At 43.7% G+C, this 22,263-nt stretch overlaps 1 protein-coding gene across 1 annotated transcript; it reads left to right on the forward strand.

Moving 5' to 3' along the window:
* Positions 1 to 473: 473 nt before the first annotated feature.
* Positions 474 to 21,219, forward strand: slc20a1b (solute carrier family 20 member 1b). Its single transcript, XM_048258352.1, has 11 exons — positions 474 to 784; positions 2,315 to 3,062; positions 3,365 to 3,505; positions 3,959 to 4,044; positions 4,504 to 4,600; positions 11,637 to 11,756; positions 15,310 to 15,519; positions 16,113 to 16,671; positions 16,860 to 17,045; positions 18,233 to 18,317; positions 18,634 to 21,219. The coding sequence occupies exons 2-11, from the start codon at positions 2,717 to 2,719 to the stop codon at positions 18,796 to 18,798; spliced, it is 1,995 nt and encodes a 664-aa protein (XP_048114309.1). The 5' UTR covers positions 474 to 784; positions 2,315 to 2,716; the 3' UTR covers positions 18,799 to 21,219.
* Positions 21,220 to 22,263: the final 1,044 nt, after the last annotated feature.

Raw genomic sequence — 22,263 nt, forward strand, 5'->3', positions numbered from 1 at the left:
TATACTAAAAAGACCACAAGAGGGTGTAAAAGGCCTATACACTGAGTAAGTGGCCGCCACTGAGCAAGCAAGGAACGAATTTAATATAAAAAAAAAAAAAAAAAAAGAACTACTGGCATTGTCTATGGGATCAAATAGCCCTATCACAAAATAAGAATCTGGAGATATTAGCCTACTGTAGAGTTTTCATTTTACCAGAATCAGAGTGATGCTGCACCCAAGTATGTCAGTGATGATGCGTGATCTGATGTGAACTCAGATTATTTTGTTCTCCGTAAGAACATTATCGATATATATTTTTTTAAATAAACTACGTTACATTACACACTGAAATTAAACAAGATTTTGTATTGTCCATTCATTCAACTCGCTCTCACAGCATATCCAGCCCCTAGGTCAAGGCGGAGTTACACGCTGGGTTCACGTCATAGCTGCCGCCTCCCAGACTTGTCCATAAAAAGCATATCCCTCACCCACTCTACTACGCACACAAGGGCTGTTCACATAGATATCGTCAAAGTACGTTTCTCCTCGACTTGAGTCAGGCAGCGGATATCTAGTAGTGAGGGTTAGTTTTTCAAAAATCATCAGGAAATTAAATCGCTCAATAGTCTCAGTAAAATAAATAGATATACGAAATGAATTTACTAAATTACTAACTGTCAAAGGCTATTTAGATTCCACATCCCGCGCGCGCCGAAATCTAGTGGTTAGGGCGGGCTGCATAGACTTGAAGAAGGTTAAAAGCCGATTTTCATCTTTAACTTCATTGTTGCTGTGTGTGGTGAGTATTTATGTTTCATTATTATATGTCAGACTATTATTGGATAATACTGAGTTCCTTCTCTCTTGGCTGTCGGAACTACCACTCCTTTGTCAGTAAATAATGTTAGCCTGCTATGCTAATTTACGCAGCTTAACGTTAGCAGTTTGTGAAATCAGACCAACGAATATGACACTATACTGTAAGACAACGTAAAGTTATATATAGTTACTGATGGTGGTATTTTAAAATACTGTTATGCATCACTGACATTTGACTATCTTTGTCTTGTTTTTACAAAGGGCTTCCTGCCTCCCTTGAATTAACCTTAACGTGAACTGTTAGCTTATGTTGCACCATTAAAAACTGAATGAATGACGACACGTGTTAGACAGCCGGCTATCATCGCGTCATCTGTACGAAAAGTACACGATTAAATTTTCCATAATCTTGCGTACATAGCCGTGTATTTTGCATCGTGTGCTCTCTAAAATGTACAGGTAAGTGTTGTCAGCGGTCACACTAACGTTAGTGAAATAACGTATGCGTCTTATTTTAGTTAGCTAACCTTAGCTTCCTGGTTAACGTTAGCTGACTTGGAACACGCTTTTCAAGATGGATCCTTATTCATAGAGAAGCACATAGTTGCTCTTATACGTTGTATTCTATCTCTGCGTTCAGTCACAACGATGTATGGCCGCGCGTTCTCCTGACGGTCGTATATCCTGTCACGAAGTGTATACAATTGGCTGGCAAAATTTCCAGTGGGGTTAAAATGGCCTCCGTGTCGTAAGGTAAAATGTATGTAAAGAAACAACGTCTAACATTATTGTAAGCGAACTTGGCCACCGAAGTTTACTGAATCGTGTTCCAATTCTTGGTTCTTTACGCTCATTGTTATTGACATGTCCAATGTTGCTGACAGTCTGTAACGTTCTATGGGAGCATTTGGAAGTGTTAATATAAGATGGCTTACGTTCTTAATGAAAACCTAGCTTGCTGCTAGGTATGACTGGTTCAGCTGTGACATTTCACGCGACATAAAACCTTATTCTTTGTGAGGTGGCCTCCTTTGCGAAAGATGAATACGGGATGTGCAAAACGCTGGTTAAAAGCTGAAAACTAAAATTCCGAGTAGTGGAGTTAGCGTATGAATGATTTGTATTGAGACATTACGTAATCGTTATATATATATATATATATATATATAGTTATATATATATATATATATTATATATATATTATAATATATTATATATATTATAATATTATATATAATATATATATTAGTTAACTTGATCTGAATATGTAATGTACATACTGCTTCGCTCAAAAGACATCACCGTGAAGTCCATTTATAATGTGTTTTTTGTTATATTATTTGTTATATTATTACATTGACGTTTATTGTGAATGAGTAAATACTTGAACGTTAGAGGAAAGGAAGGGTGATAAATTAAGAACTTCATGGTGTCTTGACACTCCTTGTGGGAAGTCGTTGCATAACCAGGAAACAACTTTTCTGTTTTCTCTGTCCCCTTTCCTTTTCAGGATGTTCCTTCATTCACCTACCGTGGCTATATCACAATGGGCGTTCTGACAGGCTGCTTAATTCACCGAAGCCAGACGAATTGTAGCAAAACTAGTCTTCTGAGAGGATAGCAATAGCTCCACCCACTCTCCACCTCGTTCCCTTTAACTTGTAGCTGTTCCTAGAAGAGCAAGTCAGTTCTTACTTGCTGTTTCTGAGCACTAGTATCGAAAGGGTGTGGGTTGGTCTGGGGGCTATAGCAAGAAATATCACTTATAACACTAGTACCTCAATTCTAAGTTATTCCAGTTTGCTGCTGTGGAAAAAGATTGCCTACCAAATTTAGTAGACATTCCCTGTAAGATTGTGAAATCATCATACTTGTATCTTGGAAGGGAAAAAAAAAAAAAAAAAATTGCACAATGGTTTCACCAACTATCACCTCAGTTGCCCTGGTGACCATGGCACTGGCCAGTCAAGCAGGCGTGGAGGGCTACCTCTGGCTGCTCATAGTAGGCTTCATCATTGCCTTCGTCCTCGCCTTCTCGGTGGGTGCCAATGACGTGGCCAACTCGTTCGGCACCGCTGTGGGGTCCGGGGTCGTGACCTTGAGGCAGGCCTGCATCTTGGCCACGGTGTTCGAGACGCTCGGCTCGGTGCTCCTGGGAGCGAAGGTCAGCGAGACAATCCGCAAAGGCATCATCGACGTGAACATGTACAACGGCTCTGAACACGTGCTAATGGCTGGTTCTGTCAGTTCCATGTTTGGTAAGTTAACAGTTTGTGTTGGATACTTAATTGAGCCTGAATGAAATGTAGCATCTTTCTTTTTGGTTTGTTGTTCCAGGAAGTTATTACACATCTCTTATGGATATGTGATGCACCTGGCCATACTATAGTCTCTGAGAATGGCATTAGGGCTGTTGTATTTTATCATATTTTCTAGTACAGAACGTCAGTTCATGAGTACATGTGCAGAAGAGCGCGGATGTGTCTGAGTGAACCCAGACTTCCTATCGGCATTTCATACAGTGCTGAGCGTGTCTCTCTCTCTGTGCTCGTGCTTGTAGGTTCTGCAGTGTGGCAGCTGATGGCCTCGTTTCTCAAGCTGCCCATATCTGGAACCCACTGCATTGTGGGTGCGACCATCGGCTTCACATTGGTGGCCAGGGGTCATGTAGGGGTCAAATGGATCGAGCTCTTGCGTATTGGTAAGTCTGCTTGTTGTGTGTTTTTTTTTTTTTTTTTTTTTTTTTTTTTTTTTTTTTTTTCTTCCCAGAGCATGCCTGTGATCTCAAGTTTTAAAGTAAAAGTGTAGCCCTCTTGGTGTTCTATAGGAAGACTGTATGTGGCAACTGCTTATTGAGTAGACTATTTGCATAGAGTTTATTGTGTGTGGCCTCCCGAAATCTTGAAATGGTTAAATAGAATATGAATTAAATGAGACACTGCAATTACATGTACGTGTAGCTTGTCTTGTACATGCAGCGAGGCAGCTCACTGCTCCGGGCTAGTGTGTGCTTCACCTCACTGTGTGTTCACTGTGTGCTCTCTGGGTCACTAATTCAAGGATGGGATAAATGCAGAGACCAAATTTCTTACATACGCAAGTATACTTGGCCTATAAACCTGATTTACATTCATTTTCTTTTGTGTCCATGCAGTTGCTTCCTGGTTTCTCTCGCCACTTCTCTCTGGTATCATGTCGGGCGTTCTCTTCTACTTTGTCCGCATGTTCATCCTGCACAAGGTAAGCTGAGTTCTTTGACAAACTCGATAGCTCTGGGTTTATCAGCCAGAAGTACAGAAGGGTCATTATATTGAGCTTAGTTTCTTGCCAGCTACTCATCATGCCAGTCCTATGTAATGCACTTCCTCTTAGACTGTTAGAAATATTCTGACAGTAATTGCTCAAGTGTCCTTCCTTTAGCAGTCCTGAAAGGTGCAGTGTTCCCTGCAGAAGGGTAGCTGAACCTTTTTATCCTTTCGATATCTCTTTATTGTGTTTGTGTAACTTATCCACATGCTCTTTATATTGCTCCATGGCTGCCCAATGTCATCTGGCATAACACACACCTTTCTTTTTTTCTTTCCTTTTTTTGTTCTTTCCTGTGACTCATCTCCACCCTGCTGTAGTCAGCTGACCAGTCACTCTGGCGTTTAGTTTCATACTGATGATCTTCTCTCTCTTTGATTCGCTCCCCCACAGAAAGACCCGGTGCCCAATGGCCTGAAAGCTCTGCCTGTGTTCTACGCGGTCACAATGGGTATCAACCTGTTCTCCATCATGTTCACTGGAGCGCCGAGTGAGTATCACAGTCTTGTGTCTTTGTCCCACCCCCTCGCCTCCCCATGTTCTTGCATGTCTGTCAGCCTCTCTGTGTGAGTTAAACAAGGCTACCACCTCCCTGGAGAACCCCAACCCACAACACCCTACCCCAGTGTGTCCACAACATTCAGGGCAGCCCCAGTAAAGGCAGTAAGTGCTTAGGAGGACTGGATAATGGACAGTGACTGGAGTTCTAGTGAGCTGATGGGTCATGATGTTCTCAATGTTGTTGTTGTTGATGGTGGACTTTGCACTGTGGTTTCTCTCTCTGTCTGTCTTTTCCATCTCCCTACTTGTTTTGATCCTCACTCGGTCCTTGTCCAGCACTGGAGAAAATTTTTGAAAAGGGGAGGGGAAATGAAATGAGGTTGTCAGTTTTGTGAAACGAGTCCTCTACCCTAGTCATGGTAAATTTTGAAAACTGCAAGCACATTTTTTTTTTTTTTTTTTTTTTGTGTGCTCAAATGGTACATTTCTTTGTTCCTTTTTTTTTTTTTTTCTTTTTAAAAAAAAAAAAAAAAAAAAAAATCAATCCACATTTTGAACCCCCATTAAATGAGCAATTTTTGCTCCTTTTTTGTTCTTCTACCTACAGGGATCAACAAATCACGGAGTCTCTTGGCCCTGGCCATTAAGTGAAGGCTACAGGCCAGAGTATGACCAGATACACACTTTTTGAGTGTGTGTGCGCACACACATTACTTGTATTTTCACACACCTCCTGCCTTATTCATATACACACACACACTCACACACAGCACAGGCACAGAGGCCCTCTGGAACAAATAAGGATTTGGAGTTGTTGTGCATCTGTACAGAACAAACCGGTCTATTAAACATGGCCTTGGGCATGAGTCATTGCTTTAAACTGGCAAATGGTGGTGGAAATGTATTTGTGGGTTACAGTTACAGTTCCGTCTATATAAGATGAATAGGAACTAGCCCGAGCCACTAGGTTTTGTATTTACGGGAAGACTACTTCAGTGAAATACTGTTCAGCAATCAGACATATAGAGGATTTAGACCTCTGTGCTGAAATTGAATTATCCCCTCTGAACAGACGTTGGCGTGCCCCAGACATTAGACAGGCTCTTTGTTGATTTCACCTTTTGTTCTGGAACGTGTCTGAATTTTTTTTATTTTATATGTTTTTATAGAGCCTAAATTCAGTACAGTTTGTCACAGCAGTGTCGTAACAGATTTGGCGGTAATTAGGCCATCATGGGATAAAATCCTAGTCATCCTTATCTTGTGCTGCTGTCAAGTTGATACTTGTTTTTAAAGTTTTTGTGACCCACCCAGTTGTCTTATCCAAGTATGATCTGCCTTTCCCTGACCTATCCTAATGACTCAAGTTGGGAGGCAGACCTTTCCTGTAAAATATTCCTCGTAACTGTAATTCAGTGTTTTGTTCCTGAGGGTTAAAGGCCGTTAACATTTTTAACAGTTAGACACAGACCATAAACAGAAATGTAAGTACCACTCACAACAGAGGATGACCAGAGTGCACCCATATAAAAAAAAAAAAACTATGCTACACTCTGTCTTCAACACACACACACACACACACACACATGGTTGAGGGAGCTGACCTAGTGTAAGAAGCTAAGCCCAGCAGCAACACACACATTCAGACAAGTGATGCTCATCATCTCGTATATAGCACATACGCACACTGTCTGAGACCCACATTGCTGCTAGTGGCAGAAAGAGATTAAAGGGGAGGATTATCCTGATCTTTGGCCTCAACTGCTTCTTCCCCAAGTCAGGTGCTACCAGATTACTATTTCTTAATCCATTGAAGGAGTTCTTTTAGCTCCTCTTCCCAACCAGTTCATTCAGGTATAGAGCAACTCCCTCTTCTAGTTATGTAATTTCCCCCACACACACACACACACACACACACACACTCTCACACTGATAAATAAGGTTATGTCTCATGTTCAGCTGTTTGTTTTTCATAAACACCGGCGCTAGATTGTGTTTCTTACCATTGCGCCCCCTCCCTTTTTGAGGGCCTATAAAACTGGGGGTGTGTGTCTTGAACTAGTTAGAAGTTGAAGACCGTGTTGAGATGAGGTGGGATTTGTGAAGAGGTGCCCCACGCACCCCCCACTCCCTTCCCTTTCAGTTCAGTACTCCTTGTTCTAGTTTTATCTAACAGGCGTGTGAGGAAGAACTGAGGGATCCTGTGTCATTCCTGCTTACAGTTAACCCAGTATGGCCCTGTGCCTCAGCAGGCTGGCCTGCGAGGTGCATAGGGGTGTGAACATGTCTCTGCACTGGATTGACATGTTCAAGTCAGCAGCTCTGTGGTGTACGTAACCCTGCCACAGACACACACACACAGAGAGAGAGGACTCGGGCAGCTCAGGGACACTCAGCGGATTGTAAATCATGTGGCCCTGTGTCACACGCTTCCACACAGGCCCAGTTATAGCACAGGCTCTAGCTACCTAACAAGTCATTCAGTGTTCGCTACCAGCATGCCTGGAAGCTTCTGCTACCACCTCCCAACCCACACGCACGCACACGCGCACCCCCAGTTCACTCTATGCAGGACACAGAAAGCCGGAGTCACATTACCCTTTATCACCACAATCTGGTGTCAGCGCTTTGACACACCGGACAGGCTAAACTCCCCTGCAACCCCCACCCCATCCCAAACACTCCCCCAATGAGAACATGTACACTGAAGGTTTTTTTTTTTTAATTATTTTTTTTTAAGTATATAAAAATTACGATAGTGTTTAATCTTTTCAGTCAGTAGTGGGTAGTTTTCCAAGTAGCTGCTTCAGTCATGAGGAGCTTATGGTATTCAAGTGGCTGACAGCCACTCCCTCCAACACCCCCAAACTGCCCAACCCCCCCCCCCCCACCAGACATTGTCTCTGTGCTGGAATGCAAATTTTCTGGTCTGATTCCTCTTTGGAAAACAGACGACGGGGGGGCATTGGTTGCCTGGCGATCAAAAACAAACTGTTGGGCTGGTCTGGGGTGGGGGCAGATGATTGACCTGTGCTGTCTGAATGACTTTGTTGACTTTGGGGAAACCCAAGTTGTGCAAAATTGACTTTATATGACCCGTTAAAACGGCAGAAAGGAAGAGGGTTATTTATATCTATTGTTTTAGTGGTGCATCGACAACTAGACTATAGCCAGCAATAATGCCACAAGTCTTGCCAAATTAACTCCTTGGCAATAAGTAACCAGTTGATGGGTGTGTGGTACTTGAAATGGCTAGAACATCATGGCCCTTGTTTGTCATCCGTTAAACACTAAAGTAAACTAACATTTTATGATGCACAATGGTTCTAGGCTTTCTCATTTGTGTCTCAGGTGTGTCTGTGTTTTGTTTTTTTTTCTTCTTTTTTTTTTTTTTTTTTATTTTTTTTTTCAAAGCCAGTTATTGCCTGTTGACCCACTCGTGCAAACAGAACAGACAACCAGCCAGCACAGGAAGTCCACAATGGAAAATTTCCAGATGGAAATGACAGATTGGCTCCATGAAAGGGAGGAAAGAATGGAAGGAGAGGGGTGGGGGGGAAAAGAGAAAGGGGAGGAAACTCGTAGTGTGCCGCGCCTCGCCTACCCCGTGTTGAGTCAGAGACAGTCATCGCTATGCCACAGGCACGCGGGATGATCCCTTCCTGGTGGAAAAAACACCACCCCTACACACACACCCTTGTTTTTGTTATATTGGCCAATGGGGAGGCCACGCTGAAAGGAGAGGAAGTGGGTATGGCGCCACGCCCATGCTTGTACCCAACGTGGCGCGCTTGCATGCACGAATGGCCTTGCCACTTTTGTGCGAGTGTGGGATTTTTTTTTTTTTTTTTTTGAGTTTAGTCAGCTGGCGTCAATGCAGTGGTTTGTTGTCGGTTTTTTTTTGGGCTTGAGGGGTGGTTTTAGATTGTCCCCACATGCATAAATGGGCCAAAACATCCCGAGGCTTAGCCTAGCCATTCTGTCCACCTCTAAGACTTTATGCACAATTAGGGGAAAATATCAAAATGCGATTGGATTTGTGATATGATTTTTGTAAGTCGAGCCTCAGTTCGATATTCAAAATTTAACTTCCAAGTTAAACCACTTCTGATTGGTCAGCATGCTTAGGTGAGCTTCATGGTTTGTCACACAAAGAGCATGTCTCTTATGATTTTCATATTCATGTCAAGATTAGCCATTGGGACAGTTGTGAACTGCTTTAATTGCAGCCGTTGCTATTAGGTAATTGCATTTGTTCAACTTGCGATTTCAATTAAAAATCAATTAACTGTGCTGCCCTATCCGCCTCCCTTTCCACTCCACCCCTCGCTTTCAGCACCCCTCTGAATAAATGGACTCGAGGAAGGTTGATGTGGCTTATTTTAGCCGTGGGGCTCTTTTAGGACACCAAAAATGAGACTCACCCCAAGCAACACCTGTCTCACACTGTCCTGAAGTCTCACTGATATGGTGATGGCGAACAACTCAGCTGTCCTCGCCTTCTCCCTTCCTCTCTCTCTGCATATGTTTCCATTTATATTCTCTCTCTCTCTCTCTCTCTCTCTCTCTCTCTCTCTCTCTCTCTCTCTCTCTCTCTCTCTCTCTCTCTCTCTCTCTGTCTCTGTCTCTGTCTCTGTCTCTGTGTGTCGCGTCTTACATACTCGACAATGTGACGTCAAAATGACGTAGATCGCACCAGGATTTTGGCCAGGTTGTGCACCACTCTATTTTTTTTTTCAGCTGAGTGCGCCAAAGCGGAAACCGGAGCAAGCAAGAGTTGCAGTTCGGATGGCTGTTTTGTTAGTTGTGAATTTTTGGATAAGTTAACAGTTACCAGCGAGAGTCGCAACATGTGGAATTAAGAGGAAAGAATAGAAAAGATTTTTCAACTAAAGGATATCTGCTAAGACCTGAACAAAATCTCTTTCCACTTCAGGAAATTACACAAACTCAGCCAGCTGCTAGCTAGCTAAAATGTTTAAATTGTTAAAATATCCCTCGGGATGAATAAAGTGTCATCTATCTATCTGTCTTTATCTGCACACACCTTGGAAACTAGATGGTAACGGCTGCCACACAGTTGTGTGCGGTGCAGTGCTGGAGACGTATCCTATCCACTTAACGTGCGCTTACGTCATCCGTTGCCGAACTGAATTGTCGGTCCATCTCCCGTCCGTTCAACTTTTGCTGCACCGACTAACAACAACAGAAGGCACCAGCCAATCAAGTTACGGTTATACTTCAAGTAATTTGCATAGCTACCGTCGGGAACACCCACTGGCATGCGTTGACGGAACGCAACTGTGTGGGAGCCATAATGATGGTAGTTGTGTATAGCAGCAACCGTCTGCTATACACAACAAAAGTCTGAAGTATCATCACAGAGGCTAGCTTTTATCTCCCTCTCTGACTCTTAGCTAAAGAGAGAGCCAGAGCTATGTCCTCTTTTTGCTCTGACTTTCTCATCTCTATCATTTCTCTTTCACCACGTGCACCTCCCTTCTCTCTTTCTTGTTGACTATTTGCTCTCCCCATCAAGCTCTCCTCCTAACTGATAATTTGTGTTGCGCAACAGCAGTATACACTTTTTCCTGCGTGCTGTCTTACCGCAGTCTGCTGCAAAGGCATGTGAGTCCGCCCGTGTGTGAATCAGCGCTGGAGGGGAGGGAGGGGGAAGATACCGGTCCCGGCACACTATGCCCTTCAGCAAATATCACTCACGCACTTTTACACACACGCACATTCACAAACATAGGCAGACAGGGACACGCACGCATACTTCTATTGCTGAGGGTTTTGTCTTTTGGGGTTTTTATTTTTCACTCTAGTCTTTATCCCTATGGAGTTGGAGTGTTTTATTTGGTCTATTATTTGGTTTATTATTTAGTCGTGACCAAAGTGTTGTGAATCATAAGACCTTTTACGGACACCCCCTTCTTTACACTGGTGTGTGTGAGATGAAAGGGGTATGTGGTTGGGTGAGTGGGTGTATTTGTAATGGCTGCCATCTGGCCATGCAGCCCCCTCATCCATTCTCCTCCACATGCTGGTCACATCCCCCTCTCCACTGCCGCCGCCACCACAGCCTTGGCACACACTCCGCCACGCCTCCTCAGCCAGTGCGGTTCCTCCTACAGGTCCTTGGTGACCATGTGCAGTGGTGAATGTCCAGCATGGAAATGCAGGCGGGCAAGTTGGGTCACTGCTATATTTCTCCCCCACGTTGTTTGCGCTGGACCCCCAACCCACCCCCACCCCCAATTTGTGACGGTCTGCAGGGTGCTGTTGCGCAAGAGCCCAGATGAGACACATGCGGTGCATACTGCACTCGGACGGGGCATTCGCCACCCTCGTGCGGCCATACTCCCTCTTTCCCTCCCCTTCTGCTGTGGCCTGCCCACCCAGTCCAGGGCCACTGTGGCCGGGTGAAGGCCAGACCGTGGTGTCAGCCTTTCCCTTTACCCTCCCAGCCGGTTTTTCATAAGTAAGGAAAGGGTTGATGTAACGCTAGAGTGTTGCATTTTCCATAACACATGACGAGGCTCCCATGCCATCCTGCTTATACAGTACTTGGATTTCTGGATCAACAATTTTCATGAGGCCCACACTACCCCCCTCCAGGAGCAGACGGTTGAATGGCATGCCCTTTTTTTACCCTTTTACTTTTTTATGTCTGTTTTTTTTTCTTCTCCGTTTCCCCCACCCTTTTCCCTTCTGTGGTCTAGCCAGTGTGATGTCAGGTCCTGAGCAGACCGCGTCTGCTCCACTGTCAGACCAGCGGACCAGTTTGACTAATAATAGCCAAAGCTCCAGATGTCCCCTGTTTGCGCACTCTTGTTTGTTTTTGTTTTTGCTGGCTTGTTTGTGTCTGTTTTGAGTGTGTCTGTCTGTCTGGATTGGGGTGAGGGAATGGTAGCGCTTGCTGCCGTCTTTTCTCAAAAGCACCTTCTCTCTTTCCTCTCCCTCTCTCTCCCCCTTCCCCACGTTCATCCCCCCCTCCTGTCGTCCAATCGTTGGGTCCACAGTGCTGGGCTTCGATAAGATTCCATGGTGGGGCACGCTGCTCATCTCCATCGGGTTCGCCATCCTGACGGCCCTCTTCGTCTGGTTCGTTGTTTGTCCTCGCCTCAGAAAGAAGATTGACCGTAAGTACCCTCTGAATTCCGCACATTGCTCTCCATACACAGGTGTGTTTTTATACAGTCTATAGTGTACTGTGTGTGTGTGTGTGTGTGTGTGTGTGTGTGTATTAGGGCTGTCAATCGATTAAAAAAAATTATCCAATTAATTACATACTCTGTGATTAATCTAAATTAATTACATATATAATATTTGCATCATTGAATAATCAGATTTAAAGTTCTTGTATAGTACTTGTATTATTATTTTAATAATGGCCATAATAATCTATGATCTGACCTAATATGCTGAGGACATAAATTCAAAAGTGCTTTGGGAAGTTTTTTTTTCAGGGGTCGGGGTCAAAGGTCATACGAATCGATTAATCTGCGTTATTTTTTTTAATCAGTTATTTTTTCTCAAATGAATTAATCAAAATGAATCAGTTATTTTGACAGCTTATATATATATATATATATATATATATATATATATATATATATATATAAAATGTATTTGACAGCCCTAATATATATAAAATGTATTTGACAGCCCTAATATATATATATATATATATATATATATATTTTTTTTTTTTTTTTTTTTTTTTTTTTTTTTTTTTTTTTAAGCTACACTTCACATTAAGATCTTTTAAACTCAAACATCCACAAAAACCACATTGCTTTCTTAATCCTTCCTTCCTTAATCCGCCCAGATGCAGATATATGTTTCAGTGACTTGTACATGTGTGCCCAGAAGCATTTGTGTCCAAAGTCATTTTATAACACCTGTGTTCAGTCTTTAGAGGCTGACGTAACATTCACAAAGGTCAGATCTCAAACACACTTGAGTTGTGAACAACTTGCTTATCTTTCTTACTGCACAGAGACACTCACCCTGTTTTGATTTTGATTTCGTCCCCTCAGAATTATAAGGTTCTATCTACGTTTGGAGTAGTTGAGATATTGTGTTGCAAGCGTTTTAGAATTCCATATAGTCATACTGTTAAGCGGAACAAACGTCTTTTAGATCCAATGTCCTAAAAATGCAATCTTTTTAAGGTGTCACAGAATAAGAATGTCAACTCAAATTTTGGCAAAAATGTCAGATAGAACCTTATTATTGTAAGGGGGTGAAATGCGCAGTTCAGAATCACCCTTGTTCTCGAAAGCACTTTTTCATCTGTAGTTGTGATCTAGGTCCAGCTGAGTAGCTGGATCTACGGGAGCTATTTTTAGACGGGCAGAGCTCCTCAGAAGCTGATTTGCATGTCCGCTGAACTGCACCTGCCCTGCCACTGGCGTCGTCGTCAGGGCTCAACGTTAACTTTTAAAAAGTGGTTGCTAGCTTGGCAACCAGGCATGAGGTTTTGGTTTCCAAAGCCAATCTAATCTGGTTGCCAGTTGTAACTATTTGGTATCCAAGGGCAACCAGGCAACCTTTAATTTTTTTTCTCCCCAATTACTAAGCTCTGATGATGAGGACTGCATAGCAAACCCTGTTTGGAAAAAAAAGGTTGAGTTGTAAACTGCCTTAGCAGACCAATGTGAGTCAGCAGATGTAACTGTCTTGTGCTGTGCCGCCTGCCTTTCATCTGCCCGTCCTTTGGTCACATGGCCAGTTAGTCAGGAGAGTGCAGCCGTGAGGTTGATTTAAGACAACTCCGCTAAGTGGCTAGAAACCGCAGAGTGGCTCAACGTCGCTCAAAGTAGCAGCCGTTGCCAGAACTTTTTATTAAAAAAAGATGCCCAAGCTGCTCTTGCTCGTGCTCCAACTACGGTGTCACATGGTTCACCTAAATCCTGGATTTAAAACTTAAGGTTCCCACTGATCAAACGCATGAGGCAGGTCGAGTTGAGGTGTGGGCTGGGCTGGGCTGAGTTGAGTTGGGCGTTCAGGTCAGTCAGCTGCGTGAACAGTGCCTTGCCAGGCTGATGCCGTCAGGCCAAGGGTCCACCTGTCCACCCTGTCTGGCAGTCCCTCTGGACGGTCATGGGAATCCAAATCTGCCTCTGGCTCTGAACAGGAACAGGAAATAATCTGTCTTCTGCTGTCATCATACCTAATTGTTCTGATGAAGTGTTGAGATCTAAAGGGGTAATCCTCAGGCTGGTCTCTGGAATCATGCATGATGTAGTCTAGATTTGTAGTCAATGCACATTAGAAAACGTATATATTGTACAGAGTAGAGTCATGATTGTTTTTTTTGTATAATATAGTGTGTTTTTTTTACCTTGACATCCAGGTTTAAGGTGCATAGAACTGTTATAGGGCATCCCTGTATTATTTCAGAAGCATGAATTTGTACGTTGGTTATATTGTCTACGATTATACAAAGTCACCCCACGTGAGGAGAGGCTGCATTGGAATTGCTGGGTCATATGACGCTTGGCGTAGTGTCTGGGCCTTTTACGTTCATTTGCCTCAAATTGGGTCACGGTGATCCAGTAATTGGCCTCAGCCGCCAGGACTGGAATAGCCTGAGTGCGCTTAAGGTGTTGACTGGGTAGATGGAGAGCTTGCAGTGATCCGAGACAAGGGTTGAGGCCACAGTCCTAAGAGAACCTAGACGAACCTTAGACAAGATGCCTCAAGTGGTTCCTTTAGCTTTTGACCCTTGACTTTATCTGACCCGTCTGCCCATGCTTGCCCCAGATGTGGGTGTTTGTGTGTGTGTGTGTGTGTGTGGGCGTTTAGAGAGACAGTGTGTGACTTTAAGACGCCATTGCTTTGGTTTTAGTTTCAGGGCACTCGGTGGCTTGTGCGTTTGTATGTGGAATAGGAGAAGTTGACTGCCTTCATCTCTATTTGAACTATATCCGTAGGGATTCCTGCTCCGCAGTTGAAATCTATGCTGCTGGATGTTGGTTTTCAGTGAAGGGCTTTTTGAACTTGCCAGTCTTCCATGCCTTATTAATGTGTTGTGTTCCTCTCTCTGGACCACAGACATGCATCGTTTTACTGGCTTACTGATTGTAAGGGTCTTGTGTTTTTCTTCCTAACATTTACACATTTTCTGTGGTTATAATAATAAGCCTAGAGCCATTCTAAGACTTATTCTTTTCTTTAATAGTTGCTTTTTTTTTTTTTTTTAAGTCACAAGGCCTGTCTGAAGCCTGGCCAGAGAGCCTCTTACCGGTCTCTCGCTCTGTCTCCTGTTACAAATCTGCTTACTCATGGCACTCATGCCACATGAGCAGCTGTTACCCTTTCAACTGGAATCAGTCGTTCTCCTTTTGGGCTCCATACGTCTTTTTGTTTGACAAACATGAGCCGTCTAATGAGCTTCTTATCGCTGTGGAATTTGACCAGGGTGACTTCCATGGTTTTGATTAGGCAAAAGCCCCTTTTGTTTGGACACGTCTGTCTGTGTCAGTATCAGATTATGTACTTACCTCATTTTCTTTCTCCCTATTTCTCTTTCTTCTTTTCATTCTTTCCTTTCCTTGCTCTTTTTCATTCTCTTTCCTTTCTCTTCTCTCTCTCTCTGTTCTCTCTCTCTCTCTCCCTCTCTCTCTCTCTCTCTCTCTCTCTCTCTCTCTCTCTCTCTCTCTCTCTCTCTCTCTCTCTCTCTCTCAGGGGAGAACAAGTCCTCCAGCCCATCTGAGAGTCCCCTAATGGAGAAGCGTGAGTTGGCCACGTGCCCCATCCTGAAGGCTGTGCCAGAGGAGCCCGCCACCCCTGTTCAGGCCCCGCCCCCGGCTGAGGAGCGTCGTGTCACCTTCAACATCGGAGACTCGGACGACCCCGACTACAAAGATAAGGATGTGGAGACCAACACCAACAACGGTGAGTTCTGTCAGGAGTTGCTCCCCTGAAGAGTGTATGCTACAAACGTCTGCAACTTGCTTTAGATCATAGCTGGCCATTTCTGAAAATCAGAGATTCAAAATTGAAGATTCAAAGCAGGCTTTGCCTTATGAATCACCACAAAGTACACACTTAAAGGTTCAAATCAAACTTAGCCTTGTTGTAAGGTATTGTGCCATTATGTTCCTAAAATGTAAAGGGAGAGTAAAAACCTTATTCTAAAACGGATAGTTCCGGTCCTTGATTATGATTGGCTGAATTGCGTTCGATGCTGTTGTAAAATCCAGCACAAACATACACCATGACTGCATTTCGCTCTATATTACTGCGCTACCACAACCCGATACAAAAGTTAGAGTAGCTGCGTCTCGAAGTTGCTTGGCAACCATTCTGATAGGAAATGTATTTCTTGGAAGAATGATTATCTGAATAAATTGTTACATTTCTCGATGCTATGCCTTTACTTTATGAAGTCTTGCCACATATATATGTAGTAACTGAAGATTTCAGAAATGAAACGCAGCATTCAAAAACTAAATTTCCTCCTCTCCTCTTGTGTTCTCCCCCCTCAGTCCAAAAGACGGTTCACGTCCAGTTCAACAATAGCTCTGGTCCGACTCACATCCCCAGCAATGGCTACAGCCAGTATCACACAGTGCACAAGGACTCTGGCCTCTACAAGGACCTGCTGCACAAGCTACACCTGGCTAAGGTGGGCGACTGCATGGGCGAGGCTGGTGAGAGGCCTATCCGCCGCAACAACAGCTACACTTCCTACACCATGACCATCATCGGCATGCACAGCGAGTTCAAGCCCCGCGAGTCCGAGTTCAGGTCCGTGGGCGCCGGCGACGAGATCGGCGACAAGCCCGGCGCAGGCCAGGAACGCAAGCGTGTACGCATGGACAGCTACACGAGCTACTGCAACGCGGTAGCGGAGCACGGCGCGCCGCTCGAGGAGCTGAGCGAGGGTGATGTGGCGCTCACACTGCCCGAGGAGGACGCCGGCAGCAGCCACAGCTCGCTGGAGGAGCCAGAGGCCGACCGACCCGAAGTTTCCACACTCTTCCAGTTCCTGCAGATCCTCACCGCCTGCTTCGGCTCCTTCGCACATGGAGGCAATGACGTCAGGTGTGTGTGTGTGTGTGTGTGTGTGTGTGTGTGTGTGTGTGTGTGTGTGTGTGTGTGTGAGTGAGAGAGAGAGAGAGAGAATTATAATCCCTGCACTCCACTTAGTTGGTTATGTGTAGCTATTGTTGTTTATTCAATGGAAGTCTGTTTGATCCTCTTGAGTAACTCTGCTTCTGTTCTGCCTGCAGTAATGCAATCGGTCCTCTGGTAGCGCTGTGGCTGGTGTATGAGAGCGGCTCGGTGGTGTCCAACAACCCCACCCCCATTTGGCTGCTGCTGTACGGAGGAGTGGGCATCTGCTTTGGACTCTGGGTGTGGGGACGACGGGTCATCCAGACCATGGGCAAAGACCTCACCCCAATCACCCCCTCTAGGTACACACACACACATGCGTTAGTTACAAGGGTTGGAAATGAACTTTTTAAGACCTCTACTAGTCACTGGGAGACAAATGGGTCAAACCCACCAGTAAATCCTAGTAAATAATTGTTTTGTGTCTGTAGTCTACCAGTCACTTTCATATTTCACCAGCTTGTGGCTGGTGCTAACACACTCGTGTGCCCACACTCACGCAGAGTCAACGTCGCACCACATTTTCTCAGAACCTAGACCATGAGCAGCAGACTTTGCATGTGTGTTGAGAAGGTGCAATGTTTGATGCACTCGCAGGCCATTGGTGGAGAAACTTGGCCAGTCATCGCATCCAGGTGCTCGGGACACATCCCTCTTTGTGTCTGTCTCTGACTCACAAATATGTGTGAAGTGCACCAGTCACCTCTTCACATCGTGGCCACAGACCTCACGCCTTCATAAGATTATCTTCTGTCTAAAGGTCCTTTTTAGGGGCCGTTTACACGAAACCGCCGGGTGAATTTTCTCTTACCGCTTTCACACCTTTAACGACACCGGCAAGAAAAAACCTCGCGTGTACACCGGCTAAATGTGCTGTAGTGCATATGCCAGACCAGTCGATGGCGCCGCTGTGCAGAAGCTTCACGATAATTTCGTGTGAATCGCGTAGAAGAAAACATTGTTGAAACAGTTTGTTAAGCCAGAGAATGTCTAAGGGCTCTGGTTAAGCAGTCACCTGAAATAAGGAGACTACAGACAATTCGGTTTTCAATTCAACTGTTAAACTAATAAAGTTCATTTTCAAGGTATGTGACTGCTATGTGAAATTTCAAATGCTTAGCCTACGCATTGCATTAGGTCTGAGTACCACTGGAGAAAACGCTAACATGCAGTAAGCTAATGTTGAACTAAGTTAAGCTAACGTGTGCTTCTAACTTAGCCACTAAAGGCTGATAGGCTACATTGTGCACATAACTCATGACAGGGGGGAAAAAACATTTTAATATGATAAATAAATGGTTTGGTTTGTTTTGACAAGCAGCATGTCAGGTTGAGTGCCGTGGCAAGGCGTAACCGTTAACAAAACCTCACCGGTTTCACAAAAACCGGCGTGGTGTAAACGGCACCTTAATCTCACTCAAGACACGCGCACACAAAGACTGGTTGGCTGAGCCCTACTCTAACGCTTACTTTTCTGTTCTTTTCGCAGTGGTTTCAGTATTGAGCTTGCTTCAGCCGTCACTGTGGTTGTTGCCTCCAACATCGGTCTGCCTGTTTCCACTACTCACTGCAAGGTAATATATGATGTATAATGTATGAGATGATTATGCATACAGTGTTTACCCCACAAACAAATTAAAGCATAATGGGTATATGAGCATGAAGGCAAATCGACATGTCTGAAGAGTAGCAGCAAAAATTAAAGCGTAGCGGTACAGGTAAAGGGGAAACGCTGACATAATATACATGTATGCGGTACGCTTAAGTGTGTATGCACACCAGAGCAAGTTAAGTGAAACGTTTTGACATACAATGATTAATTTTAATTGGAACTTGACTCGGTATCTTTAGCTTGTACGATTTTTAAATGGTAATCTGTTTGTGTATCAGGTGGGATCTGTGGTGGCAGTCGGCTGGCTTCGCTCACGCAAAGCGGTAGACTGGCGTCTGTTCCGTAACATCTTCATGGCGTGGTTTGTGACGGTGCCCATCTCCGGTCTCATCAGTGCTGCCATTATGGCCCTCTTCACCTACGTCATCCTTCCTTCCTCCTAATACCCCATCAGAGGAGGAGAGAAGAGGGGGACCAAGCCACCCACAGTGAGGGAGAGTGGAGTGAGGTGCAGAGAAAAAGGAGGAGTGGCATGGAGTGGAGTGAGGCAAGCTTAGTGCTGCTTCCATTATCCCCCCCATTATATATTTTGGAGAGGGTAATTGAGGAGGGAGGAAACAAAACAAACGGGGTAAAAAAATAAAGAAAACCCTTTTGACGGAGCCCCTGGGGTTCCTGGCTGCAGCATTCCCGGTTGGCACACAGTCGGCAGTTCTGAGCACGCTCAGTTCACCCGCCAGGGCTGACGCGCCATGGGAACCGCTCTTTTTCAGCTTTCTGTTTCTTTTCTTTTGCCATCTTTCTGTAGACTTGGCTCTATCCTTGCCATCTTAATGCCCATTCATTGTACATAGCTAATCTTTACAAAACAAAAAAGGAAGACAATTGATTCATTTTTATATTGTAATTATGTACATATTTTTTTTCCTCATTTTCCTTTTTTTTTTTTTTTTAACTGTTCTACAAGTTTGACAACCACATGAACAATTTCAATGCAGTATTAGCCTTCACTGATGGAGACACACATTGGCCCAGAGGCATAGGTGAGCAGTATTTGGGTTTCTCAAAAAAAACAAAACGAGGTAGTTTACAGCAACTGGGCTTTTTAAGTACAGTGGAGCGCAACACAGTGCTGTTTGTTTGTGTGTGTGTGGTGGTGGTGGTAGGAGGTTCTACGAGCCAAGTCTAGCAGAAGAGTCTCATTGGGTCTGTGTAGAAAGATTCCTCTTAAGAGGAAACCAGCACTGCACATCTAGAAGAAGTTTGGGTTGCAACGACCGTACTGTCGAGGGTCGCACAGGTTCTGGAGAGACCAGACCATTTTGTTTCTCTGTGACTGTGCTGATCTTGTTCATCTGATAACACTACAATGCAACAGCTCTAGACCTAGACCTCTCTACCAGTCTCCCACTGGGAATGGTATCCATCTTGTGTTATTCAGTAATACTTTACATGCAAGTTTAAATAAAAATTTAAAGACAATGCAAAGAAAAACGCTTTTAATTACTGTAATCGATGCATCTAAAGCAGCAAGATACTTGTAAAAGAGCTTGTTACTCTGAAGTATATCTTAAAATCATTTAACCAAATTTAACCCACCATTACTAAAAGCCTAAGGTAGAAACTTGCTAGTCATGCTATAGTCTAGTAAGGCTTAACCGCACAGTTTGGCTTTGTGCGTGTGTGTGTGTGAGAGCACTTAAACTTGGGTGGGCAGGATTAGGTCTTTTTGTGTGTGTGTTTGTTTTTTTTTTTTTCTGTTGCCATAACGCAGTTTTCAATAAGAACAGAATGTTACTAGGATACTGGACCTCTCGTATTACCATTCTAATGCTGTGATGGTTGTATAGATTCTTTCTCGATCCCTCATCTCTGCATTAGTGGAGGGGATAAGAGATTATTCTGTTTTCTCCTACTTGCCTCCAGTTTGGCTTGCCTAAGATGTTATGATACACCAACAGAAACCTCAGTAGATCTGGAGTATTGAGAACTTACTGCAGTGGCACAGAAAGACTGCTGGCTACCCCCACCCGTCTAAATTTGTATATCAGTTTACCAAAACATATTTGAAAATCTTGAAACATACTTATGAAAGTAGAGGGAAGAGATCAATGCTGGAACACAATATACATATTGTATAAATATTTTTTAATTCTTAAACCATTCTCTTTGTTTGTTTTAATTTCCTGTAAAACTTGACTGTGTCTGACACGTTGTGAAGACGGTGTAATGTACATTAGCTCTGCTCGGCCTTCTAGTAGCCCTGCTGCATTGCAGCTTCTGCGCTTGGAAAAGAGAAGGAAAAAAAACAACTGACAAAGCTCTTTGCTATTCTCAGTGGAACACATTCAAAACACAAGCATACACACGCAGAGGTGTTTACACGCATGCACTCACATATACTGTACACACACACACACACACAGACACACAGACCGACATGCTTACACGCGAGCATGCATGAACACATGCTTGTTTACTCTGTTGCCAAACCCTCTCCTGCGTGCTGGCAATTGAATAAGCAGCGTCTGCTCGGTTCGTGTGTGTGTGTGGGTCATTTGCAGTGGACCACACTAGTGTGTGAAAGACGGAGGGGATTGCTGCGTCACGGGCACCTCTCACAACTGCTGACAGTGCGCAGACTGCATAACATAATACAACTAGACCCTAGAGTTCATGTAGATGCCTTACATTTTTTTTAGGTACCAAAGAAAACATTTTGGGGGTGTGTGTGTGTGTAAGAGTGAGTGAGTGTTGTACCCAGGATACACCGTTTGTGTTTCTTTTTCTTTCTTTTTTTAAGTCATTTGTGACTGGACTTTGAAAGACAAAAAATAATAAAATGAATAAAAATGGTAAAACTAGGAATTGTCTTGTCTTCTGTTCAGTGTCCTTTTTCTTAGGTTCACTCGTGAACGAGACTTCTGTCACATTCATAAAGTGCTGTAACAATTAACTCTGAAAAATCTAGCTGAGTACTTTTGTTTCTAGTCCATACGGTGTAATATTAGGGCCACCTTTGCTGTCCCAGCCCCTTAAAAAGTCTGTTTTAGAAAGTATTACACCCCCCCACACACACACACAAGTGGATCTTCTGTGCTTCTGTAAGCTCATGTCTGAAGGTCTTCAGAATTTGCTTTCAAAATGTAGATGTACAATATTTTGACCGAGTTGAAGACTGAGGAAATGTGTCAAGATAAGAGGTTTAACATCTAGCTGATTAAGTGCAGTTGGAAGTTAGCCTAGCCTACTACTGCTTTCACACCTGCCCTAGAAGATCTTTCATGTTCTTGCAGTGGTTTTTCAGTGCAAATAAGCTGAAAACGGTTTATGATGACTATGGCAGGCACTAAGAAAATACTGTCAGTACAGAATAATGTTGGGTGTGTAGAAGTACGGTCATTCATACTTTCAGACAAGCTATGAAAGTGCTTGTGCTACTTAGTGGGGTCTCGCACAATACCGAAATCTTTTAGGCCACCTACAACACGGAAGTAGATTTTTTTTTTAATTAAAGGAGAAATCTGCAGTGTGGAAGTTGGTATGAAATGGGTGCACATTTTCCACTGAGAAGTATGCAATTAAAGGTTTTCTCATATCGTGATGGTTATTCTGACGTTGACGATTGCCGTATCGGCCAGGGCATAGCCTAACTTACAATATTAGATCGTTTTGAGTCTTGACCCTTTCTTTACAGTGATTAATTTTTTCATTTCACTCATTTGATTTTTCATGTAGCCTATGTGAAGAAACTTAAGTAAGAATTTCATTGTAATTGGTAGCCTACTATGTTTTACCTATGACAATAAACTTTGAACTTTAATTTAGATAGCATCTGCCCCAAAGTTATGATTAATAGCTAAGGCCAAGAGGGCATGTGATGCATCTTGCTAATAATTATGATCAAC

This window comes from Alosa alosa, chromosome 12, assembly GCF_017589495.1.
Source record: "Alosa alosa isolate M-15738 ecotype Scorff River chromosome 12, AALO_Geno_1.1, whole genome shotgun sequence".
In the NCBI taxonomy this organism is placed as follows: domain Eukaryota; kingdom Metazoa; phylum Chordata; class Actinopteri; order Clupeiformes; family Clupeidae; genus Alosa; species Alosa alosa.